At 38.9% G+C, this 15,280-nt stretch overlaps 1 protein-coding gene across 9 annotated transcripts in view; it reads left to right on the top strand.

The window, feature by feature from the left end:
* The window catches only part of ank1b (ankyrin 1, erythrocytic b), a 77,927-nt gene that overhangs the window by 32,332 nt on the left and 30,315 nt on the right, over nt 1–15,280 (top strand). For 8 of the 9 annotated variants that reach the window (XM_085463383.1, XM_085463382.1, XM_085463377.1 and 5 more), the window contains exons 3-20: nt 5,513–5,611; nt 6,084–6,182; nt 6,873–6,971; nt 7,534–7,719; nt 7,969–8,067; nt 8,210–8,308; nt 8,424–8,522; nt 9,323–9,520; nt 9,921–10,019; nt 10,267–10,365; nt 10,755–10,853; nt 11,915–12,112; nt 12,390–12,488; nt 12,717–12,815; nt 13,052–13,249; nt 13,406–13,504; nt 13,710–13,808; nt 13,905–14,003. In XM_085463383.1, coding sequence (XP_085319509.1) covers nt 5,513–5,611; nt 6,084–6,182; nt 6,873–6,971; nt 7,534–7,719; nt 7,969–8,067; nt 8,210–8,308; nt 8,424–8,522; nt 9,323–9,520; nt 9,921–10,019; nt 10,267–10,365; nt 10,755–10,853; nt 11,915–12,112; nt 12,390–12,488; nt 12,717–12,815; nt 13,052–13,249; nt 13,406–13,504; nt 13,710–13,808; nt 13,905–14,003 — 2,166 coding nt within the window. The remainder of the gene's footprint in view (nt 1–5,512; nt 5,612–6,083; nt 6,183–6,872; nt 6,972–7,533; nt 7,720–7,968; nt 8,068–8,209; nt 8,309–8,423; nt 8,523–9,322; nt 9,521–9,920; nt 10,020–10,266; nt 10,366–10,754; nt 10,854–11,914; nt 12,113–12,389; nt 12,489–12,716; nt 12,816–13,051; nt 13,250–13,405; nt 13,505–13,709; nt 13,809–13,904; nt 14,004–15,280) is intronic. The other variant, XM_085463380.1, reaches the window with a different exon arrangement.

The raw sequence follows: 15,280 nt of genomic DNA, 5'->3' as shown, positions 1-15,280 counted from the left end.
GACAGTTTCAGTCAATTCACTGGAACAGCCATCAAAAATCTGCTTACGTTTGTGCCTGTGTGTGTGTGTTTAAGAAAAAATGGCAGCCACTGGTTTCTATAAACAAAAAAGGCAAAACAGGGCTCATATCAAAATCTGTTACAACATTTAAATAAGAATTGTGGTACAAAAATGGTTACATTGCAGCATTACTCTATTTGGTTTTGCTTTTTGAAATGTAAAGAAATTAAAAATTAGCCAGAAATACATAATGGCTCAACTTATCTTGGTGACCGCACCGTATATAAATATATAAATGTATAAATATACCAACACAAGTGATTTGATTGGAAGAAAAACAAAATAAAATAAACATCTGAAAACTGGGCCTAAAGAAACAAAAACAAGAAAGGGTGCTGGGCCAGTCATGCAATGGGCTGTAGGACCCAGAACTTTCCTTACTAAACTAATGAAGTAAGAAGGCTAAAATAACAAGTAAAGCCACAAAAAACAGACTACTAGCTCATCCATTACTCCACGTGGTGTACCTAGGTGAAAATGAGGAACAGAGGAGACAGGGGAGCAGGAAAGAGAAAAGGAGGCGAGAGAAAGCAAATAAAAGAGGAGGGTGTATAACAAAGTCTCAGTGCCAAGCCTTTTTCTCAGTGAGATCTTCCCTAGATCAGTCATCATGCATTCTGGAAAAATGGACAACCTATAGCAATCTATTATCGGTACAAGTGAATTAGCTTTGACTGATCTAATAATCATACCTTTCTTTTTCCAAATCCACCATGGAGTTAGTATTGGAGTAATAAACATTTCAGTGCACTGTTAAAAGTGAAAGAGTACCACTGAACAAGAGCACATAATAGGAGCAGACCAAGCTTTATTGTTTGGTCTCTTAATGTTTCTCAGGAGAAATTTCTACCAGTGCAGTAAAGAAATTTGTGACACTTAATGTGCCCTTGCACATCTCTTGCCCTCCTGTTCATTTATTACTTGCTCTAGGGCAGCATGTTGGGAACGAGTTTTGTCTGCTTGTACTGTTTCCTTTAATCACTTCTTGCAAGATACCTTTTATAAAATATCACACCATTATACTATTTTTGGGATAAATGGGACCTGTAATTACACCATTGAGCCAAACCTTTAGGAAGATCCATCCTTGATATGATAAAACCCTGATAACTCATTTAAAAAAAATCTTTAAACCATCATTAAAGTATTCTCAGCAAGATTATGGATAAAAGTAGAATATATACACATGAGTGAATGGTGAAGTTTTTACACCAGGGCAAATCCTACTAGTAAAATATACTCACTAACTACTGTCGCAGGTATGCTATGCTGGTAGTAGGTTGGACTCCCTTTTGCCTGCAGAACCTTAAATATTCATGTTAGAGATTCAAAACATTGCTGGAAAGATTCCTCAGAGCCTTTAGTCCATATTGACATGATGAGCATCACACAGTTTTGAGCTTTCTGCGACTGTGAGTTATCATGCTGGATGCAGCCATCACAAGACGGTCATAAGGGGACAGACATGATCAGCAATAATACTCAGGCAGGCTGTGGTATATAATCATTCCTAAGTTATTTCTTATGAAGCCCAAAGTGTGACAAGAAAATATCCTTAACACCATCACACTACTGAAAAACGGGACGATTGCATTTTTTACACCGTTTACTCCAAATTTTGACCCTGCCATCTGAATATCTCAGCAGAAAATGAAACTCATCAGACCAGCCAATGTTTTTCCAATATTCTTGCACGTGCCTGTGCACGGTAGCTAACAAGAGCGGCACTGAGTGTGGTCTTTTGCCACTATACCCCATCTGCTTCAAAGTTTGATGTGTTGTAACTTCATACATGGTTCTCAGCACACACTGGCTGTAATGAGGGGCTATTTGAGTTGCTGTTGCCATCTTATAAAATCAAAGCATACTGTCCATTCTCCCCTTACCTTTGACATCAACAACTGGATTTTCTCTTTTTCTGATCATTTTCTGCGAACCCTAAAGTTGGTTGTGTGGGAAAGTCCCAATAGATCATGTGTCTTGGTAGCTTTTCAGTCATCCAGCTAATGTTGAGTGCTTTCACGTGTCATCCAAGAGGTTTCTTCAGTTCTAAACTACGGATAAAGAGTCCGAGGTATGCAACCCCCCTTGAAAATGGTGTTGAAGGTCATTGGCCCACTATTATCCTCGTAAGTCGTCACATGAGGCAAGCTGTGAAAAAAAGCATCGAACATTAGCATCGCAGGGGCCAAGGTCTGAAACCTCTGCAAAATATTTTGAGCTACTAAGGTCACCTGAGGAACGCAGGATGGGCTGAAACGCAATGAATCAGCAGTTTCTGTAATACTTAAATCAGCCAGTCTGGCACCAACAACCATGCAACATTCAAAGTCACTTCAGTTAATTTTCTTCCCGATTCTGAGCCTCTGAACTTCAGCAGGTCATCTTGACCATGTCTAAATGCACTGAGCTACTGCCTTGTGATTTGCTGATTTTATATTTACATTAACAAGCAGTTGAACAGGCATACTTAATCAAGTAGCCAGTGAGTATATGTACTCAAATCTGTACTGTAAGTACTTTGCCTTGATGATTAATGTTTCACTAGCTTAAAGAATTAAATTATAAATAAAAAAGTGGAAAGATTGATTTCCCTACAACATATATAGTACTGTAGCTCTTTAGCACTAAACTGTAGGAAAGAAAGGTTTTCCCTTGCTAAGAATATCAGGATTAAAAAACAAGCTAAATAGATAATTGCAGTTTATTTTCATTCTATTTTGCCATTAAACAAACTGCATAGATTTTTGTCATTAGAGGAATACTTAATGCCATACCATTATTTCAGTGTTATCAGTAGAGTGCTATTTTGCAAAATCAGCAAAGGATTTAAATATAAACCAAAAAGAAAATTAACTATTCATGACTCCTAGACCCCCCTGGGTTTCTTTCATTTTGTAAAGTAGGGTATATTAATATTTAAGTACAGTTGTGGTCAAAAGTTTACATATGCTCATCATGGTCATGAATGCCATGATAATTTGGGATTTTTAATGATTTTGTTGAACTGTTCTTTTTCCGGGGTGGAATGACTACATAACACATCTTTAATGACTAGAAAATACGAATTGGATGCACAAGGTTGAATTTTGGGGCGGGTGGTTATAATCCACACACAGTCAGATATATATAAATATACACCCCAACTAATATTTGGTTACATTTCCCACTTTAGATAGCCATCAGCATAAGCCTGGCTGGATATTTGACCACTCTACTTGGAAGATGGGGTTGGTGGGGTTAATTTACAGTTGGGGAAATAATTATTTGAACCCCTGCTAAATTTGTAAGTTTGATCAATTACAAAGAAATGAACAGTATCTAATTTTATGGTAGTTTTGTTTTACTGGAGAGAGAGAGAATACCAACCAAAAATCCAGGAAAAAAACATAGTACATAAAAGTTTGTTTAGGCTGGCTGTGGCATGGGAGGATTTTTAGTGACTGACGAATGCTTTTATACATGGATAAAACACCGCTACTGAAATGTAAGTCATTTTTGACAGTTAATGTTTACTCTCAGTATATGATGCACTACTGATGGAAGTAATGCAATTCAATTGTATTTTATATAGCACCAAATCACAACAACAGCTGCCTCAAGGTGCTTTATATAAGGTAAAGACAATAATACAAAAGAGACAGAAAAACCCAACAATTATAAGACCTCCTATGGTCAAGTGCTTTGGTGACAGTGGGAAGGAAAAACTCACTTTTACCAGGAAGATACCGCAAACAGAACCAGCCTTAGGGACTGGTGGCCATCTGTCGTGACCATTTGGGGTGAGGGAAGGAAGAGTAACACACAAATAAAATAACAGTGGATGTGCAGTGGATTTCACTAATCACTGTGGGTCACACTTCAAAATGAGAATTGCATCAGTACATATTACACATTACATTACACAGAGTTTGTAATTGCAGAGACAACTCCATTCATTTTGGGCATGTCATTTTCAAGCAGGAAGCTCAGAAAGCCCTTTGGTTTGCTTTGGTTTGGTAGTGTGGGGCATTTAATAAACTCAGATTTATTTCACAGGATTGGAAGAGTTAAGTAAAAAAAAGTAAAAGAAAAGTTAGATGTCTTTGATTATGATGGTTTCCTGGTACCATATTGCCTAGAATTCTGCCATAAAATTGGCCCTATACAATGGCATCACTTTTTTCCCTTTATATTCTTTGAAAACAAAGAATATGTCAATAAAAGATGCATACTCGGGCCAGTGTGAAATTGTCAGTCTTCAGTATTTAGAATATTTGCATTTCATCGTTATTGGCTGGTTAGCTTACAGGTGTGGTAGAGGAGCACTTGGTGATTTCATGGGCAGAAATCTCTATGCAGACCTACAGCCACACCAGAGAGCAGGATTTGACCTGGAAGCCTTGGTTTCTCAGTAGTTACTATTGTTAATAGAATTTAAAAAACTTGGATTTAATACCCACAATTCTGATATTTTTTAAGTTATTAAATATTGTTTTTATCTTATGTTTATTTGTTTACTGTTACATTGATGTCTTTTTGCTCATGATGAAAGCAAGGGCAGACATGGTATATTTATATATGATATATATTATATGTGATTCTGCAGCAATGATCTGGCCTTGCTACAGAAATACAGGCTGTTCTTGGTTTACCTGTACCTACCTAACTAATTTCCATAGCTATTCCATTATTCGTGTGTTATGATGAAAAAAGAAAAGAAATCTCACCCTGTAGCTGCTTCAATCACATCTACACACAGCAGACATTCACACGTTACAGTGTGTGTAATTGCCTTTGATACAAAGTGTGTTTCCCATCAGAGCGCATGCTCGCAGAGATGCTCTGTTACCCATTTGAATTGAGTGACACTGCAGTATGATCAGAAGTCTGAGAGTTTGTGGATCACTGAGACTCCTGGTGGCCAGATTGTTTACTACAGGCAGACTGCATCTTCTACAAACATCAGTAATTCACTGTGCAACTAAGCTGCCACAAAAAAGACAGATAATCACAAAGAGAGACAAACCATGCTGAGATAAAACAGCTGTCTCATCAGAAAGTTCATTTTTTCAGAACTGAGCCCTCGTGCTGTCACAGTGGGTTTATCCGTTATTTTTAGAGACACTCTAACTAGACAAGTGATGTTCTGCACAGCTAGAGAAAGTGAGCATATGTTGCTGCACTCACAGGGGTATAGGAGTGAAGAATACCATTTCTATCCTCTCCTCTTGTGGCTTCCTAATTACCTGTCAATGAAGTGGGTGGAGTTAGAACCGATGGAGAACTGTATAAGCTTTGGAGTCTGATTATGTTCAGCAGCAAGTCCTACACATTATACTCAAACCACAGCATGGATAGCATATTGTTTCCTTTTCTCAAAGGTCATAAAATGCTTTCATGTCTAAGCTTTACTATTATAGCTTTGGTGGGAGTTGTTTGTGTAACTAAATCTCTCCATTTCCTCCTTAAGAATGGTCTTAACGGGTTACACCTCGCCTCTAAAGAAGGCCACGTCAAAATGGTCTTGGAATTACTCCATTCTGGCATTGAGCTGGAAGCAACTACAAAGGTACATTTTTTTCTGTTCTCCCTGTTTCTATGTTTCCAACTTGAAGTGAGTGAACCGTGGTAACTGCCACACTTTCCCAAAACTTGTCTTATTTTACTATTTTAACTCAGGGTTTGTTTAGTTGAGTTGAGTTGTAAATACTGGGACCAATGGAAAACTACACTTACAATACAGATACACAACATTTTTTTAATGTAATACTTTTGTATTTAAACACAGTTTAAATAGACAGTTTAAGTGTTTCTCATTTATACCAAAGGTATTTATTGATGAACAACTAAATAAACTAAAACAAAGTTTTCCTGCTTTTAGTCGGTATAGCTTTTTTAATCTTATACACACTACACAGACTAGATTTCACTGTTGAGTTCTCAGTGTAGCGATCTAGGCCATTAGGCTGTAATAATTGCCCTCTCACTCACTTTAATTTTCTTTTCTCGCCTTCTCTGTGGTTTTTTTATGTGACCTCAAGAAAGGGAACACTGCTCTCCATATCGCAGCGCTGGCAGGGCAGGAGAAGGTGGTGGCTGAGCTCGTCAACTATGGTGCCAATGTTAATGCCCAGTCACATGTGAGTCGCCCCAAGCTGCGTAGAAGGGTTGAACGTATGAGCCAAGTGTGTCGAGTGTGTATGTGCATTTGTGCGTGTTTTGTTCCTGTTGAATATGTGTCACAGCAGCTGATAAATCATTTCTCTGCATATTTATATATAGTATCTGTACTCATAAACATGTGTGCGTCTGTGTCCTCGGAAAGATAAGCACCTGTTTTGTATCCAGTACTTTACCCATAAAGGTAAAGGTAGGATGCTTTTAAAAACTGATACAATTTTTTATTTTTGCAATTTTTATTCATCATTAACCTTTTAAAAAAGTGCAGTACAAAATTTTCTGACGCCTCTTTGCTTTAAAGACAGAACCAATTCTGCTGGATGCAGTTAATAATTAATAGGCAGGATTGTTTGGGGCAAAGTTTGTTACCAAACTTTAGCTGTATCAGTGTCCTCTGTCCATTCATGTAATCTAAGGCTAACTGCATAATGTTTGGATTAGGCCTCTATGAAAATATGGGTGCTTTGAAAATAGTTCTTCATGACTCAGGCTTTACCTTTGGATTGTTGTTCATAACTGCTCTAACTTTTGCATAGTAGTATACATGTGTATGCATATGTGTGTTTGTTTTCTGACATCACCACTTGCAGTATAGGTGGATGTCCATTTCTTGTGTGTTTTTTCTACAAAATGTATTTATGTCCCAACAGAAAGGGTTCAGTCCTCTCTACATGGCAGCACAGGAGAACCATTTAGAAGTGGTCAAATTTCTGCTTGAAAATGGTGCCAATCAAAGTCTCCCAACTGAGGTATGTGTCTTTCAACAGCCTGTTTATTGTTGGGTGTTTCCTGACAAACCACACTGATGATGGGTCTTTATTATAAGAAACTGTAGGATGTGTAAAGTAGTCAACAATTGTGCCAATGCGAGAGGGTTTACCAAATGGAAATTTCCTTAATTAACAACAACAAAACTTTAATTGTCAACAAACATTGCGGGATCATGTAAATACAATTAACAATAGAAAATAAATAGGAACATATTTAGTGGTTTTAATTGATAGAACAAACAGAAATTGTCGGGCAAGAGGATATAATTTGAAATCACATTGTCTCTAACATGCTAACATCTAACATCTCCCTTTATTATGCCTGCTCTCATTCCATTTTGTTTTGGCCTACCTTTTCTGTCACCTATCAATGTACATACTTGAATTGGTGTGTTGCACAGTTTTCATTGTAAGAGTCCTACAAAAAAAAAAATAGTTGCAGTCTATTTTTAGTGACAAAAAAGTGGTTCGTCCTTTAATTAACCTCCTCTTCTTCTTCTCTCCTCTCTGTTTCTCTTCTGCTTATTGTCCCCTCCCTCAGGATGGCTTCACTCCCCTTGCAGTGGCCCTACAGCAGGGCCACGAAAACGTAGTGGCACTGCTCATCAACTATGGCACCAAGGGCAAAGTCCGCCTCCCTGCCCTGCACATTGCTGCAAGAAACGATGACACGCGCACTGCTGCAGTTCTCCTGCAGAACGACCCCAACCCTGATGTTCTTAGCAAGGTATGCATTCACTGAGTATGGGTAAACTAAACTGTCAATAAGTCAGTCAAAAAGAAAAGATGTTGCATGAGCACAAAAATGCAGCTGATAAGGAAGTTCTTTCAATTAATTATACACATTTAAGGAAAATTCTGTAATCTCCTTCCTTCTTTTATCTGTAAACCTTTCACATTGTCCTTATTTAGTAAATATTTTTAAACTGTTGCTTGCTAATGCCCATTGTGTGTCTGTCTCTCTCTTTCTCTTTAGACTGGTTTCACACCTCTGCATATTGCAGCTCACTATGAAAATATGAGTGTAGCCCAGCTGCTGCTGAACAGAGGAGCGAATGTAAACTTTACCCCCAAGGTCAGTTTAATATTATAAAACATAACGATTTGCTTTTCTACATATATATCTACATGCAGAAGCTTTTAATGTAAATATAGCTGGGATATAAATTATACTATAAGCATAAAATTGACTTGATTTATTGACTTTGATTGTTTAGAATGGCATCACACCCCTTCATATAGCCTCTAGGAGGGGCAACGTAATGATGGTCAGACTATTGCTGGACAGAGGAGCACAGATTGATGCCAAAACTAAGGTACTAAGCTGCAATTTAACATCTTCTACATTTCCCAGCCTGATTTTGGAGTTTGTTAGTCTGCACTTCATGGTGTTTATTTCTTGTCTAATTTGCTTCACTTCTCTCTTTGTAGGATGAGCTGACTCCTCTCCACTGTGCAGCTAGGAATGGTCATGTTCGCATTATTGAGATCCTGCTAGAACACGGTGCTCCCATCCAGGCTAAAACCAAGGTAGGTGGATTTTGTGAAATATTGCACTATGGCTGATCTATGGAGGTATGCTCTGTGGAAAAGAGGACTGAAAGTCGTTAGAAGCAAGACGAACTACAAGCTGCAAGAACCAGAAGTGGTGAAGTTAGATGAGTTCTAATACCTGGAGTCAACCATCCAAACCATCCAAAGTAACAGACAGTGAACAAGAGATGTGAAGAACAGAGTGCAAACAGGGTGGACAGAAGAATAGCAGCAAGAGTGAAAGGGAAGGTTTTAAAGTTGTGAGACCAGCCATGATGTTTGTTTGGAGAAAAGGGTAAGTGACAAAAAGACTGGAGGCAGATACGGAGGCGGCAGAGTTGAAGATGCTTAGATTTTCATTGTCCATAACAAAAGTTTGTCTATTAGAGTGACAGCTCAGGTTCAACAGTTTGGAGACACAGTTAGAGAGGCAAGCCTGAGGTGATTTGGCCATGTGAAGAGGAGGTATAGTGGATATATTGGACGATGTTGGACATAGGTTAAATATAGAGCTGCCAGACAGGATGACAAGAGGAACACTCCAGAGGAAGTTCATGGATGAAGTGAAGGAGAAGTTTGGTGTGACAGATGAGCATACTACAAATAGGGTGAGATTCCTGACAGAAGGAGAAGCAATCACCATGGCTGCATGTTTCATTAATGTGGAGTCTTTTCCACATTTAGCTACTGAGAAAATCCCATGATGACTCAGTCAGTGTCAACTCTCCAACCTGCTCTGCCTCCATATAGCCTACAGTTGATCGCTGGAGTCCCTATCGTATTGTTCTTTCCTACAGAACGGTCTATCCCCCATCCACATGGCAGCTCAGGGGGATCACATGGACTGTGTCAGGCAGCTACTCCAGTACAATGCTGAGATTGATGATATCACACTCGACCATTTAACTCCTCTTCATGTAGCAGCCCACTGCGGTCACCATCGCATGGCCAAAGTTCTCCTGGACAAGGGGGCCAAAGCCAATGCACGGGCTCTGGTGAGTAACTGTTTTCTTTTGAGATAATTTCTATTAAGTTACTGTGGAAAGTTTTAGGCAATGAATGTGATCTCTATGGCATTCATACATTCTAGGATCTTGTGTTAATGAGGAACTAACTGTAGCAGTAATTTGATATTCTCCGTTTCTCAAAGTTGGCATAAACTCAGCTCACATTGCTTTGTCTTCTGCCCTTAAATGAGTTATAGTTGTGTTCAGTTCAGCAAACTTCTAAATTAGTAAAGAAAAAAAAAATCTTTATATTAAGTCCTTTAAAAATAACGTTTTCTGTAATTTTGAGTTGAAAATGTACAACCCATTTTTAAACTGAAAAGTCAAAAATCTTCAGCACTGTGATTTATTTCTGAGCTGTTTTTTTACTATTTTTTTATGTTTGCAGAATGGCTTCACACCTTTGCATATTGCTTGCAAGAAGAACCACATGCGGTCTATGGACCTGCTGCTTAAGCACTCTGCTTCCTTAGAGGCTGTCACAGAGGTAGGATGGTGTGACCACGAGGAAAAGGGTCTAAAAATTAACAAATCCTTATCCCGATGTGCAAGCCCTCACCCTGACAGTTGTATGGTACTTGACAGAGCTAATCACAGCTCTCTAAATCGCTGCCACCATCATTGATAGTAATCCACATAGGCCAGACAGACGTGGCTAATGAGGTTAAATGTAATTTAGCCTATTTATAATGCATGAGTTTGATGTGCTTTTCTTTTCTGTTTTTTGTTCACAGTCTGGTCTCACTCCTCTTCATGTAGCAGCTTTCATGGGGCATCTGAACATAGTGAAAAACCTGCTCCAAAGAGGGGCTTCACCCAATGCTTCCAATGTGGTGAGCACTGCTTTTCTCATCCCAGAACAGAACAAATTGAATCTGACTGAAAGGGGAATAAAGTCACTCCTTTGGAGATCTGTTTTGTGGAATGCATATTAAATAATAATTAACTACTGGATTACTGAAATTAAAAGGCCAATCTGAACCATGGCCTTTAATACTACGATAGAGGATTAAAACAAGATTTACTCTAAATTTTAAAAAATATGTGTGTTTGAACTTTATCAGAAAGTTTTAAAACTCAAAATAAATAAATATAGAAACTTTTCATTGTAGGTTGTTACAGATGGATGAACTGCAAATGTCAGTATACATATGGACCCTTATATACACATTTGGGGTGCTATTTTGTCATTTGAGTAACTACCTGTATTTATCTACATCAGAAAGTGGAGACTCCTCTTCATATGGCCTCCAGAGCAGGACACTGTGAAGTTGCTCAGTTCCTGCTCCAGAACTCAGCACAAGTGGATGCCAAGGCTAAGGTATGAGCTGAGTAGTAGTACTAGTAGTACTACCAATGCTTCCAAGCAGAACACGGAGGGTCAGCCTGTCCATGCCACTAAATAAACAAAACAAAACACAAAACAAATATTTCTACAAGCTCCTCTGGGTGCAAAGACCGCCTTTTATCATTTGAGGAATATAGCCAGAATCAGACAAGTTTTGTCAAGCGACACTGCAGAGGTTCTTGTCCATGCATTTGTGTCTTCACGTATTGATTATTGTAATGCTCTTCTTTCTGGGCTACCAAAGAAAAGTTTTAGAGGTCTACAGATGGTGCAAAATGTAGCTGCTCGCATTTTAACAAGAACTGGGAAAGTTGAGCACATTAGCCCTGTACTGAGATCTCTTCATTGGCTACCTTGTCAGGTTCGAGCAGATTTTAAGGTCCTGCTGCTCACCTACAAGGCTTTAAACGGACTGGCACCTTCATACCTCTCTGACCTTTTACACCATTATGTCCCATCCCGTGCTCAGGACTCAGGACTCTGGCCTTCTAAAGGTTCCTAGAGCCAGAAAAAAGACAATTGGAGAGCGTGCTTTTTCTTTCCATGCCCCGTTTCTGTGGAACAACCTCCCTCGAGATATTAGGCAGGCATGCTCTTTGGAGGTTTTAAAAACTAAGCTGAAGACACATTTGTTCACCCTATCTTACATGTCTTAATTCTACGGCTTTTCGTTTTTGAATTCTTACTGTTTTAACTTATTATTATTATTATTGCTGTGTATCGCTTTTATTTATTTATCTTTTCAGTTTCAAATAGCTGTACAGCACTTTGTTTGAAAGCGCTTTATAAATAAAATTATTATTATTATTATTATTACTAGTAATAGTACCTTATTCAGCACCCAAAACAAACTTACAAATGATCGTGCAGCAATTATCAGTCAATCACTGATCTTTTTAAGTTGTCACAAACAATGCATAAAGGCTGTTTCATGTACACAGTGGCAGGTTTTATTAGGCATGATGTTTAATTTCCCGATGCTCAGCTGTATCTGTTTTCCAACTTGAACTAAACTCATTGTCCTCTGTGTCCAGGATGACCAGACACCTTTACACTGTGCAGCCCGTATGGGCCACAAGGAGCTTGTCAAGCTGCTCCTTGAGCACAAGGCCAGCCCTGACTCAGCTACAACTGCAGGTCACACACCTTTACACATTGCAGCACGTGAAGGACATGTCCAGACTATTCGAATATTATTGGATGCTGGAGCGGAGCAAATAAAGATGACAAAGGTAAAATCAGAATTAAGATTAAATGCTCAGTTAGTGCAGACCGCGTTTTATTGCTAACTGAACCGCTTCTGGCAAAAGATGACCGTTGAGGTTATTTGAGTATGTCTTATGCTAAATTAAATAATTTAAAATAATTTTATCAGCTAAATATAAGCACAGATAGCCACAAATAGTTACATATAGTAAAACCCCATATTCAGAAACATTGTGGTGTACAGATGCAACTGAATCTTTGACAAACATCTTAGTCTTTTCTTCTTCTTCTTCATTTGAGTAGAAAGGTTTCACTCCCCTCCACGTGGCCTCCAAATATGGAAAGGTAGATGTGGCTGAACTCCTTCTGGAAAGAGGAGCAAACCCAAATGCAGCTGGGAAGGTGAGCCAGTCTGTACTTTTGTTGACAGGCAGTGAGGAGCAGTTCATTCTGCAAGTTTGACCCCACCCCGAGATAATTTTGTTTTCAGCTAATTGATTGATTACCATGGTATGTGTTTCATATATACATGTTTCTGTGTGGTTTTTTTGCATATGTGTGTGCATCTGTGGGTTATATATATGTTCATGCGTATGTGTGTGTGTGTGTGTGTGTGTTTGTGGTTAACAGAATGGTCTGACACCCCTTCATGTGGCCGTCCATCACAACAACCTGGATGTTGTTAGACTCCTGGTCAGCAAGGGAGGATCTGCACACAGCACTGCCCGAGTAAGATGTTCACACATATGTGTGTGCACATTAGAGGCAGGCCAGCATAACCTGCCAATCCATGACTGACAATCATACAAAACAGGCTAAATTAGAGTGATTCTCAAGCATACATTGACTTGCATAGCAAACTTTGTACTGGCAAGTGCTCTCTCACAGCAGCGTTTAAGTTATATGCTGGAAGAATAGCAATGTCCACTTTTTTATTTCTGTTTTGTCCTTGTTTCTTTCTGCAGAATGGATACACTCCCCTTCACATAGCAGCCAAGCAGAACCAGATGGAGGTGGCCAGCTGTCTTCTTCAGAATGGGGCATCGCCCAATTCTGAGTCCCTCCAAGGCATCACGCCCCTACACCTGGCTTCACAGGAGGGACGGCCTGACATGGTGGCTCTGCTCATTTCCAAACAGGCCAACGTAAATCTTGGAAACAAGGTATAATATTAGAATGGAGAGAATTGATCATGTTCTAAAGAGTAAAGTTTAATTCCTGTAGTTTTATATGTGCTTTTTTAAAATTATTATTAGATTAATATACTGTGCAAACAATAGATAAACTATGATGCTCATTCCTCTGGTCGTTCTTTGTAGAATGGACTGACTCCTCTGCATCTTGTGGCCCAGGAGGGTCATGTGGGCATCGCAGACACTTTGGTCAAACAGGGGGCATCTGTTTATGCTGCTTCACGTGTAAGCTACATCGATTCCACTGAATACACATAGACATAAAATACCATGTGTGTGTGATGAACTGAAGAGATGGCATCTTTTGTCTTTATACAGTCTTGTGCGCCAAATGACTAAGCACATATTTGCCCGATATTTAGACTGACAATTAATGGGTATCACTAAAGCAACTAAACAACAGCTTGCTGTCTTTCTCTCTTTGGCTCAGATGGGCTACACACCCCTTCACGTGGCCTGTCATTATGGCAACATCAAGATGGTGAAGTTCCTTCTGCAGCAGCAAGCTCATGTGAACGCCAAGACAAGGGTAAAATTCCTTGTCAGCACCCCCCCCTTTTTTTATCATATTTAGTTTCTTCTTTTGTCCGTCAAAACTTTTTTATCGCTTTCTTTTTTGCTGCAGATGGGCTACACCCCTCTGCACCAGGCAGCCCAGCAGGGCCACACAGATATTGTCACACTCTTGCTGAAACATGGAGCCCAACCCAATGAGATCACCTCGGTGAGAAACCTTTACTAAACCCTTCCTTGTGCAGCAGTTTTTCTGAAGGAACAAACATGTGATAACAAATAAAGAAATTGCCTTCAGTAGAATAGTTAGCACTAGATTAGATTCAGATCACAGATCATCATCATCATCATCATCGCTCTCTTGACTGATAAACATTCCTATCCTGTTAAATATTTCTCTGTAAACATTTTTCCACATGCACAATGTATGTGTGTTCACTGTCAGGACTATTATTTACTTTTTTAGTTGCTGCGACTACGTTGCAATGAAACTTTTTTTTTTCAGTGTGTACTCTGGAGCTAGAGTTCCCCAACTAAAATAGATGTTGCATCCTATTTTGTCTATCCATTTATTTTACATCAGTATTTTTAATTTTTGATACTTTGTTCAGAGATTATTTTTACATCACTACATACACCTGACAGCCCTAATTGGTTAGTTAGATTTTAAATTAAGATTTTGACAGGCACAATTTATGAAAGGCCTGAAAGATGCAGTTTAAGACCTAGTAATTAAACCGCAAAATTTAATAGCTTTTTTTTGTCTTTCCATTCACTAGTTTTGATATATTAGAAGTTTGGACATGTGTATAACTATGGTGGATACTGTCCAGTATATGTTTGTTGCAGCCTGTAGGATATATCAGTTCACCTTTTGCCTTCATTTTTCATATTTTTTTATTTATGTTGTAGATGTGTACCGTAATTCTAAAAACTATATTTCTTACAGGACTCCATGCAGTCATGATAAACTAAGTATACCTTGTAGCTTGTAAAACAACCTTTAGCTGCAACAACTTGAAATAATGATTTGCTGTATGACTTTATAATTTACAACATTGCATTAGTTTATGGAGGTTTGCAGGCATTCATTTAGATACAGATCTCTTATGGTCCCATCACAGCATTACAGTCAGGCTAAGGTCTGCACTTTGACACTGTGACACCTTGATTCCTTTCTTTTGCGGCCATGCTGTTGTATACCAGCCAACCTTTAGCTCTTGGACAGATGGCCTCAAATGTGACAGATTTCATGGTCAACTCAATGAATACAAGGCGCCCAAGCTGCAAAACAAACCCAAATCATCACCCGTCCAGTACCAGCATGCTTGGCAGTTGACATGAGGTATTTGTTTTTGCCAAACATGGTGCTGAGCAGTATGGCCAAACATCTCCTCTTTGGCCTTGTTTGTCCAAAAACCTCTTGTGGTTTCTTCAGATGCAACTTGGCAAACTTCAGCCATACTGTCCTGTTCTTTTGAAGGAGAA

The sequence above is a fragment of the Copadichromis virginalis genome, linkage group LG7, assembly GCF_057382275.1.
Source record: "Copadichromis virginalis isolate Kocher_CV1m ecotype Utaka linkage group LG7, C_Virginalis_male_GT1.1, whole genome shotgun sequence".
Lineage (NCBI taxonomy): Eukaryota > Metazoa > Chordata > Actinopteri > Cichliformes > Cichlidae > Copadichromis > Copadichromis virginalis.
The sequence above is the reverse complement of the archived record's forward strand: the minus strand, read 5'-3'. Positions and strand labels throughout refer to the sequence as shown.